General features: G+C 44.1%; 1 protein-coding gene across 1 annotated transcript; it reads left to right on the top strand.

Annotated features, from left to right (window-relative positions):
* The first annotated feature begins 2,208 nt into the window (after positions 1-2,208).
* LOC119308394 (UDP-rhamnose/UDP-galactose transporter 6-like) lies at positions 2,209-5,939 on the top strand. Its single transcript, XM_037584519.1, has 6 exons — positions 2,209-2,385; positions 3,074-3,295; positions 3,924-4,108; positions 4,193-4,393; positions 4,718-4,879; positions 5,208-5,939. The coding sequence occupies exons 2-6, from the start codon at positions 3,166-3,168 to the stop codon at positions 5,526-5,528; spliced, it is 999 nt and encodes a 332-aa protein (XP_037440416.1). The 5' UTR covers positions 2,209-2,385; positions 3,074-3,165; the 3' UTR covers positions 5,529-5,939.
* The last annotated feature ends 5,112 nt before the right edge of the window (positions 5,940-11,051 follow it).

Below are 11,051 nucleotides of genomic sequence, written 5' to 3' on the forward strand. Positions count from 1 at the left end.
CCACACACACATATAGTACTATATACTTATGGAATCTCAGTTGCTTTAACTTGAATATTCATTTTTATTGGGATGATTTGTGATCTTTTTTTGAAGATATAGAAGGCTTGTGACATAAAAAGAGGTTGCACCAAATTGATTATTGGAACGGGTTGGCCCATGCATTAGTTGGCATGTTTAAGTTCCTAATTAGCTGCAAATGCATCTACCTATTAAAGGGCTTCTTGAGTCTATGGGTGCATGGAAAGAGTGACTTTTTTGTCATCTATAGTCGAATAAATAGTTGTAATACGTGAGTTGGCTATTGGATGCACTTTAATGTTGTTATAGTTAGGTAGAATCTGAACATACATGGTCAATAAAGTTACAACATGCCTTTGATACTATAGCGAAATTAAAGTTGTGACATGTTGCCTTGTAGTTGGTAGAGAATATAGTCACACATCCATGGTGAGATAGCACAATATGCACCATATAACGATAAACAAAGTGTTATCTCTTCATTTTATGGTATTTTCTAGGGAAAATCATGCTCATAGTTTCTTTTCTCAAACGAGGGACAATCATTTGTTTGTTTCGGGTCTGAAATATCTTCTGCGTGGTTGTTATGTACCCTCTGTTTTTCAGAAGGGTAGAGCGGCGCTTCTAAGCCGGGGAGGCAGCGCACCGACGCTGGTCCCTGAGGAGAAGGAAGAGCGCAGGAGATCGACGATGACCCGATGGTCGATGGCGATGCTCCAGTGACCGGGCGACACTTAACGACAAGGGATGGAGTGAACATGGGACATCAGTTGGGGGGGCGGTGGGGGTGAAACGTGGTCGCCATGGTCTTGAGGGGAGTATTGGGTAAAAAATGAACAAAATGAAGCTATTGAAGCAAAAAAATTTGCCGAACTTCCTTGATATAAAGGAAACAAAGGGAGTTATCGGAGATGTTCTTACCACCCTTTTTTATTTGTGTGGCTAATTCTTAACTCTAGTATATTGAGCAAGATCTTTTTGGGATGGAACTTACTAGATGTTTCATTTTTAAACTTAACTTACTAAGGAGGTGTTTGGCTGCATAAATGGTGAAGGCAACGTTAACGTAATCAGATCACGGCGTTTAAGGAGGTGTAATCAGTTTTTTGCAAGTTTGTTTGGTTCACGTTCAGGTAAAGGAATCGATTACCATCGCTCTGCTCTTCTTGCTCGGCCTTGTTGCTCGCCGGCCGCCATCCTCCCCGTAGATGGCTTGCTCTTGCTTGACCCCAGCCAACCAGGATCTCAAACGCCGCTAGCCGTCCTCGAAATCAACCGCCGCCGTCCGCCCTCGAGATCAAGCGCCATTGGCTGTTCGGATCTTGTGCATCGCCGGTCGTCTGCGAAATAAAGCGCCGCCGACAGCCCCGGGATCAAGCGCTGCCGGACGCTCGGGTCTTGTGCACCGCCTGATGCTCGGGTCTTGTGCGCCGCCAGCCATCCCCAAGCACGTGCGCTGTTGGCAGCCTCCGATGTCAAGCGCCGCCAGCACTTTCCGATCACAAACGCCATCGGCTACTCCGATCTCGGCGGCAGGGAACGAGGAAGGGGAAGAGGGGGCGTGACGGGGAGGAGTGCGCTTGAGGGGAAGGAGGAGGGGGTCGTGCGCGGAGGAGTGTCTCGGGAGCCGGGAGGGGAGGAAGAAGGGATCGTGCGGGGAGAGGAGGGAACGGTACCGCAATTACCGGTGGGGGGTGGGCGGTATCGATCGATAACTGGGCTGGACCCGTTTACGAGGGAATGTGTTTACGGTGTCCATTAAACAAACACAAGTAACGTTTCCCCATTACGGCGTAAAGGGATAACGGGCAAAACTCGCTGAAACAAACACCTTCTAAATAATATAACGTTATTCCGATGCAAAACAAACTTGGCGTCAATAAAGGAGTATCACTGCCGTGCCAAGTCGTTTGGAGTGAGAAGTGAAAATGATGCTAACCCTAACGGGACGTTCATTTTTCTTAATGTATGACACCTTGCATATTCCTCTCACGTTGTTATTGTTTTCTCTTCATGGAGTTCTTGTCACCTTCATGAAAACCAAACCGTGGCGATTCAACCGAGGAGAATTTAGCGATACAACCCTAAGATTAGCGTAAATAAAACTCTGGACTCACAAAAATGCGTGCATCCGGCAGCCTATAAAAAGGGGGGCAGATCTGATGCCGAAGGTAGTTGTGAGCGTCGCGGAAAAAAAATAAACAAAAATAAAAAAAGGGGGGCGAGGAAGAAACCGAAACACTCACACAGAACACCACACCCCCCACCCCGGCGACACACCACCCCTCCCACCCCAAATCTCAGATCAGAGCGCCGGGAGATCTGCCATTTCCGGGTGGAGGGATCGAGCCCCGCGCTTCTCGAGTAAGGATTCTTCCTCGCCCTCACTACCTTCCGCCGCAGCCTTTTCGGGGCCGCGATCTGGCGTGGGTTTTTGGCGCGAGCAGCTGCGATTTGGGGACGGATTCGTTGGTCGGTTTGCTGGATTTAGGAGGGTTTCCGGGGTGTGGAGTTGCGCTCCTGGAGTACTCCCTGATGGGGCTCCGTGGAGGAGCATCTGGACTACGAGCAAGGCAGGGTTGTGTGTAGCAGAGCGTTCGGGATCAGCAGGGTTGTGTGCAGCAGAGCGTTCGGGATCAGTAGGGTTGCTGCGTAGCATAGTGTTTGTTGTCTATCAGTTTGCAAGTAGAGATACGAATTCGGACTCACGGGTGGATTACTGGGCTAGGAGGGACTTTTTGGGGTTAGAGCTACGTCGTTGGAGCAGTTGTTGCTGTTATTCCGTGGAGGAAGAGCATTCGGTTCTCATGAGTAGCTGCATCCGGGCATGAGCAGGCTTGTTTTTAGCGTAGCACAAGGAAACTGTAGGGCTCCTGTATCATATGTTGCTAATTGCGTTCAGAACCAGTAGGGCTCAGGTAAATTGTAGTAGTGTGCGCTGTTTAGAATTCTTTTTGCTTAATCTTGGGGCATTTTATTTAACTCAGGTGCAAGCAGCACCATCTTTGTTCACTGTCTAATCATCTGAAATGGCTTTAATTCCTTACTGCAGTTAAATCCTGGGCTCTATATCTTGTGTGGATGGCATTTGTGCCTCAGAGACTGTAGCTCACCAAGTGTTGATTTGAACCTGTGAAGATAGAGATGGGTTCTCCGAGAAAATCCGACAAGAAGGCCGCCTTAGACTTTGCAGCATGGGGTTTCAATATCACCTCATCCGTTGGGATCATCATGGTCAACAAAGCCTTAATGGCTACACATGGATTCAGTTTTGGTATGTTTTTAGCTTTGGTGAAGAATTATGCAGTCACATACATCATTAAGTCAATCTATTGACATCTTGTTCTTTACTTTTGGCAGTGAGTAGGATTATGTTATGCTGTATTTTGTTCTGTATCTTTCAATTTCTGTCTGACTTCAATTTGACTACCGTAGGCTTCTCCTTCTGAATTGCGCATTAGTATTGCTCTGCTGAGTTTAGTGTACAAAGGGGCCAGGAAGTTATTTTAAACCTTTTGTGATCCCGAATTGGTACTGCAAATTCCATCCATGTAAATTCTAGATGCTCTTTTGTTGATAAATCTTTAATTACAGATGAGTATGTCAGCATTTGACCAACTCATAATAGTTTTTTTCAACTAGATTACTTTTATAGTGATCTGAGAGTTAGGGATTTGACTGTTAGGCAATCCTAGGTGTCTGTTGCTATGTTAACTTGCTTGGCATAAACTCGAGATATGTCTGTTGAACATAAGAAGCATGCTAATTTAATATGATCTATTGTTAGCAATTACTTGCAAGTTCAATGAGGTTTCTGCACTGACCCTCAACAATCTGCACATACGTTAAAACTTGGATAAACTCCTGCCATTTCACTGATTTCTGATTTACCCCTTTTGCAGCCACAACATTAACTGGCCTTCATTTATTGACAACGACCTTGATGACTATTGTGTTTCGGTGGTTAGGCCTGAGCCAGCCCTCTCACTTACCGCTACCAGATCTGATTAAGTTTGTAATCTTTTCAAATTTGTCGATCGTTGGCATGAATGTGAGCTTGATGTGGAATTCTGTGGGGTTTTATCAGGTCAGTGTAGTTTCTGACTTTCTATTACCTAAGCTATGTATCTCTGCATTATTAGCTCTTAATTAATTCTTTTCTTTTGTTCAGATAGCAAAGCTGTGCATGATACCCGCATCATGTCTTCTGGAGGTTGTCTTTGATCGTGTACATTATTCACGGGACACAAAGCTGAGCATAATGGTTGTGCTTGTAGGCGTTGCAGTTTGCACTGTTACTGATGTCAGTGTGAATGCAAAAGGCATGCTTGCAGCTGTTATAGCTGTTTGGAGCACAGCTTTCCAGCAATATGTAAGTTGAAATACCTATACTGTATGGTGATTTGCATATATCTTCAAGCCAATAGAATCCTGCTGTTGAAAGACAATCTATTAGAGGACTTGAAACATTGATCAAATAAGAGGCCAATGTTTGTGCCGTCATGGTATTTTATAATGTTTACAGACATTACCAACATTATCACTCCAGTGTTGAGTATGCACTGCATTCTGTTGTTTAATCTCATGACTGCATGCTATTTGATTATGTTTGCTGCCCTTCTGTTATTTGTTCTTATCATGTATTGTAAAGAGGACCCACTTGAAATTCTGTTAATTCTTGTTTCCCATTTTGCAGTATGTTCATTATCTCCAACGGAAGTACTCTCTGAACTCATTCAATCTCCTAAGCCACACTGCTCCAGCCCAAGCAGGTTCCCTCCTGTTAGTAGGGCCCTTTGTGGATTTCTTGTTGACTGGCAAAAGGGTGGATCACTTCAATTTCACATCACTTTCTTTGGTAAGAAATCGATTTCTAACAGTGTTGCATGTCCCTCAGCCTGTGGTGATCTATGCTGCAGCTTCCGTATGAGCAAATAGATTTAGCTGGTTTCTGTTTGCTTAGAGATAGAGTGGGAAGTGGCCAGCATTTTAGGGAACATTACTGTGGAGAACTTCTGATGTGCTGCTTTGTTGTATCTCATATTTAGTTGAATTAGTGGCTTTTCATTTCTTCACATGACTAGCTTGACTAGAATTTTGATATTAGTGTACGCAAGATTAGTTTGTCTGTACATTCAACCTCTTTATCTTGTCATCTATCTTATCATTGCATTTTGTGACTGCAGTTATTCGTCGTACTCTCATGCATCATCGCTATCGGCGTTAATCTGAGCCAGTTCATCTGCATCGGCCGGTTCTCCGCTGTGTCTTTCCAAGTCTTAGGCCACATGAAGACTGTGCTGGTCCTGTTCCTTGGCTTTCTCTTCTTTGGCAAGGAGGGCCTGAACCTTCATGTAGTCCTTGGGATGATCCTCGCTGTTCTTGGAATGATGTGGTATGGGAACGCATCAGCGAAACCAGGCGGCAAAGAGCGTCGGAGTGTCCTCCCAGTGAGGTCCGACAGGCACAATGGAGGTTCAGAAGACAAGGATGGCGGTGATAAGTGATTTTTGCAATCGGCAACTGCAGTGCGTGCATATTTTTTCCCTTGAGGTTTCTGGTGACACACAACACAGCGAAGGAAGACAGTCTGGTATTGTTCTTGATAGAGGTTACTACAGAAGTTGAATCTTACCCCACCTAGGAACTCGGCATCGTTCTCGTTATAGGTTACATACATTACCGTCACATTTTTTCGATACATTCATAGTCACCAGATGTTTTACAAGGTTTGAGTATAGTATAATCCTTTAGAAGTAAGTCGTATGTGAAGGTTGTGGAATTGTTGTGAAGAATGTTGGAAGTTAAGGCCTTGTTTTGATCTTATGGAAGTATGGACTACACATTAGGATCATTTCTGAATTGTCGTTACTGAATGAAATTCATTATCGGGGTTTTATAGACCATATTTTCACTCATTTGTATCATGTTATTGTGTATACTTGCTATATATTTCCTGATACACAGACGGTCGACATCTCCCCTTTTCTTTCTGGGAGTAGTAACCATCGGTGTATGAAATCTCTAAGGGAAGCAAGTAGGAGTATATTTACGAACAAATCATATGGACACGTTTATTGCAATTGTTAGCCATCGAACATGTTTAGAACGAAGGAATTTCATTTAAGACATTTCTGCCATTCTAAGCAGGCTCAGAGCATCTACAGCCGCTACATTCGATCCAGGCTGCTTTCTTCGTGACAACTGTAGCTGCCTCCCTCAAATCCATGCCACCCATGCGACGCGGGCCTGCTTCTTCGATCCAGGCGGCTTTGTTCGTGACAACTGTAGCTGTCCTCCTCAAATCCATGCTACGATTTGCTTTATTTATAAAGCGGGGCGAAAGCCTTTTTCGGTAAATCCATGCTACGACGCGGGCCTGCTTCCATCAAGGCGGCTTTCTTCATGACAGCTACCTTTTTGCTTCACGAGGCGTTTGAACTCCTCAATACCGATCTGAAGCGCCTTTGCATTTTTGCGGCGGCGGTAGGCTTTCGTCTCCACCGAGGTGAAGGACCAACGGATGACATCGCGGAGGAGGTAGTCGTCGGCGGCGACGGGCGTAAGCGGCTCTGGCACGGATCTGCACGACCCGCAGCTGGACCTTGACTTAGGCAACCACGGGCACGAGCAGAGCCGACAGAGCTGTAGCAACCCCTTCCTTCCACGGCCAATTTTCGTGTTTTGACCCTTTTTACGAAGTTTAGCCGGATCTGACCCTGGTTCGTAAAAAATTTAGAATCTGACCCTTTTTCCTATCGCCATAACCCTTGGCGGTAGGGTAACACTGCCTACCGCCAAGGGCTATGGCGGTAGGACTTGACTGCTCCGTCACGGTCATCCAACGTTGAAAATACCCTACCGCCATAGTCTTTGGCGGTAGGGTCTGGAAGGTTTAAATTACATGTGGCATCTACTAGAACAGAATCAGTCTAGTGGAAAGTTGGCTAGCTCATGCAAGTTTGGTTCAGCTGGACTTGAGTTTGAGCCTCAACAAGGCCAATTTTTAGTTTATTTTTATTTTGCCCAATAAAAATTAAATAATGTGTCCAACTAATATTAGGACATGAATTACTTATAAAAATATATTTTTATTTATCTGTAACTGTTTTATAAAATTCCCGCAAAGATATAAACGAATATGATGGGATAAACAATTTGTCCAATTATAATGTTAAGCTATGGATTATTTATAAAAATAATTTTTTTACTTATATGTAACTGTTTCATAAAATTTCCGCAAAGATTTGTTTTTCTGCAGTCCTTTTGCGGCTTAGATCTGTAACATACATGGGAGAGAGCAGTTTTATTCTTTGCTCATCACGAAGATTAGGCGCTCTGCAATTAAGTTCTCATCATATGTTACTTTGTATTTCATCCTTTCTTGGGTTCCAGTGTTAGAACACAAGTTTCAAAAGAACATATACAAACTGCAACCTAGAAGTCGGACTGATTCCAAAAGCGTTGAGCAATTTAAGATGAAGATTAAGCACTCACCTTGATAAAGTGCAAGCTAGCTGCCACTGCTGCTCCTGCTCCGGCAAGGGAGTTCCCCAGTCTAGCAGTGCTTCTGAGGGAAAACGAAGCTCCAAGGACAGGGATTAATTGAGGGCAAAAGGAGATGATGAAGCAAAGACCTGAAGGTGAATGCAACGACCTAACTATCAGGGAGGCTTCATATACGAACGATGAAGAGATATGTGGGGCCAATAATGTGTGAGACCAATTGATCTCGGTGAATAGCCTTTCAAATCTTTTTTATGCAGGTAATATGTGAGACCAATTGATCATATTCGTATACATATATATATATATATATATATATATCTTTGAGCGATTTTTTTAAAAAGTTACAGATAAATAAAAAATATATTTTTATAAATGATTTATATCCTAATATTAACTGGACAAATTGTTTATTGTTTATTGGGCAAAATAAAAATGAACAAAAAATTTGGCCATAGGGAGGCTCGAACTCCAGACCTGCAGCCTAAAACTTGCACGCGCTAACCAACCTGCCAACAGAGTTACTATGCTAATACTAGACGCCAAGTAAATTATATGTTCTAGACCCTACCGCCAAAGACTATGGCGGTATGGTAGTTTCAACGTCAAATGGCCGTGACGGCGCAATCAAGTCCTACCGCCATAGCCTATGGTGGTAGGCAGTGTTACCCTACCGCCAAGGATGATGACGGTAGGAAAAGGGTCAGATCACGAAATTTTTCGAATGAGGGTCAGATCCTGAATTTGTTTGCAAAAAGGGTCAAAACACGAAATTTTTCCTCCGGCCACCGGGAAGGTTGCAGAGCTCGAGCTCACGCCCCTGTCTGTCCATAACTGGCAAAAGGCAATGCGTACGATGAGCTCCTCGTCGTCCACGGCTGAGATGTATTCCTCCTTGAGGAGCGCCACCCAGTCAATTGGATCGGACTTGTCGCTAGATTCGCCGTCGGAGTTGGACATCGTGTGGGGAGCAAAGGGGACGAGAGGAGACGAGCAGTGGAGCGGAGAGGTCAAGAGTGGCCTAGTCCGACGTGGCGCGTCCTGACCGCCCCATATTCACCCGCATGGGCTAGGTACGAGAGATGTTTGGGCTATGTATAGGGCAGACGATTGGGTGGTGTTTTCCTATCCGGACAATAACCGGGCTATCCACCGAGCGTTTATGGAAGGACAGTGACCGGGTTGTTCGCGTGAACATTTAGGGAGGGTTTGAGGAGCCTAGTCGTAGATCTATTCACCCGAGCGTTTATGGAAGGACAGTGACCAGGTTGTTCGCTTGAACATTTAGGGAGAGTTTGAGGAGCCTAGTCGTAGATCTATTTTTCTCATAATATAGTACTCCCTTGAAAGCAAGTCAAAATTTCTCAGATAGTGTCAGCTTGTAGCATGTAGACGTCCACACTCAAAATACCAACTTCAACATCATATCCCTTATATCTCTAACTTCACTAGACTCCCTAATTTTAGAGCCTTCCCATTCAATTGGAGACTGGAACACGATTTTGACTGGGTCATTGCCATGGGATTTGTGGTTGGGTCTCTCAATGGGTGGTGTGGGTCTTGGTTGGCAGCGTCGCCTACCACGCACTTAGCATCAACTTAGGGTGTGTTTGGTTTGGAAACGAAGTGGAATGGAACGTCATGGTTCCATTCCACTGGAATGGGTCGATTCCATTCTTGTGTTTGATTGGGGATATTTGACAGAATGGAATGATTATGTTTCAATGTTTGGTTTGAGGGATATAATGAGTTAATTGCAAGGAACTACTACACTTCGGCACGGTGTAACGAATAAGTACCATTAGTCACTTTTTCTGCAGTTCAGTACCAACTCTAAGCCTAAGTGTTGCAAACGGTCTGACAGCCGTATAAGCTCGTATTGACCCTGTATCTAACCGACGGGCCCACATGTCAGGTGCCATGGTGGCGTACTGATGTCTCCAACGTATTTATAATTTTTGATTGTTCTATGCTGTTATATTATCATTCTTGGATGTTTTAAAATCATTTTATAGTCATTTTATATCATTTTTGGTACTAACATATTGACATAGTGCCAAGTGCTAGTTGTTGTTTTCTGCATGTTTTTTACATCGCAGGAAATCAATACCAAACGGAGTCCAAACGCAGCGAAACTTTTTGTTGATTTTTTTGGACCAGAAGACATCCAGTGGGCCGGAAAAGCAACTGTGGGGGGGGGGGTGCTTCGAGGGGAGCACAACCCACCAGGGCGCGCCTGGAGGCCTTCCGCACCGCCTCTTTGCTCTGTAAATACCCCGATATACCAGAAACCCTAGGGGAGTCGACGAAAATCAATTCCAGCCGCCGCAAGTTCTAGAACCACCAGATCCAATCTAGACACAATCACAGAGGGGTTCATCATGCCCATTGGTGCCTCTCCGATGATGCGTGAGTAGTTCTTTGTAGACCTACGAGTCCATAGTTAGTAGGTAGATGGCTTCCTCTCTCTCTCTCTCTCTCTTGATTCTCAATACAATGGTCGCTTGGAGAACCATATGATGTCACTCTTTTCGCGGTGTGATTGTTGGGATCCGATGAACTTTGAGTTTATGATCAGATCTATCTTTTTTATCCATGAAAGTTATTTGAGTCTTCTTTGATCTTTTATATGCATGATTGCTTATAGCCTCGTATTTCTTCTCCGATATTTGGGTTTTTGTTTGGCCAACTTGATCTATTTATCTTGCAATGGGAAGAGGTGCTTTGTGATGGGTTCGATCGTACGGTGCTTGATCCCAATGACAGAAGGGGTACCGACACGTATGTATCGTTGCCATTAAGGATAACAAGATGGGGTCTATTTCTACATAAATAGATCTTGTCTACATCATGTCATTGTTCTTATTGCATTACTCCATTTCTCCATGAACTTAATACACTAGATGCATGCTGGATAGCGGTCGATGTGTGGAGTAATAGTAGTAGATGCAGGCAGGAGTTGGTCTACTAATCTTGGACGTGATGCCTATATAATGATCACTGCCTGGATATCATCATGATTATTTTAAGTTCTATCAATTGCCCAATAGTAATTTATTCACCCACTGTTTGCTATTTTTCTCGAGAGAAGCCACTAGCGAAACCTACGACCCCGGGTCTCTTCTTTATTATACTTGCCTTTGCGATCTATTTTTCTTTGCTTTTATTTTCAGATCTATTAAACCAAAAATACAAAAATACCTTGTTGCACTTTATTTTATTCGGCGTTCGATCTATCAATTTATTACAACTCTCTCAAGTCCATTTGCCAATTTCTGGCGCCGTTGCCTGAAAGGGATTGACAACCCCTTTAATACGTTGGGTTGCGAGTATTTGTTATTTGTGTGCAGGTGCCGTTCACGTAGTGTTTCGTGGTTCTCCTACTGGTTCGATAACCTTGGTCTCATCACTGAGGGAAATACCTATCATTGATGTGCTGCATCATCCCTTCCTCTTTGGGGAAATATCGGCGTAGTTCAAGCAAGCATCAAAAGGAATTTCTCGCGCCGTTGCCGGGGAGGATC

The sequence above is a fragment of the Triticum dicoccoides genome, chromosome 5B (assembly GCF_002162155.2).
Source record: "Triticum dicoccoides isolate Atlit2015 ecotype Zavitan chromosome 5B, WEW_v2.0, whole genome shotgun sequence".
Lineage (NCBI taxonomy): Eukaryota > Viridiplantae > Streptophyta > Magnoliopsida > Poales > Poaceae > Triticum > Triticum dicoccoides.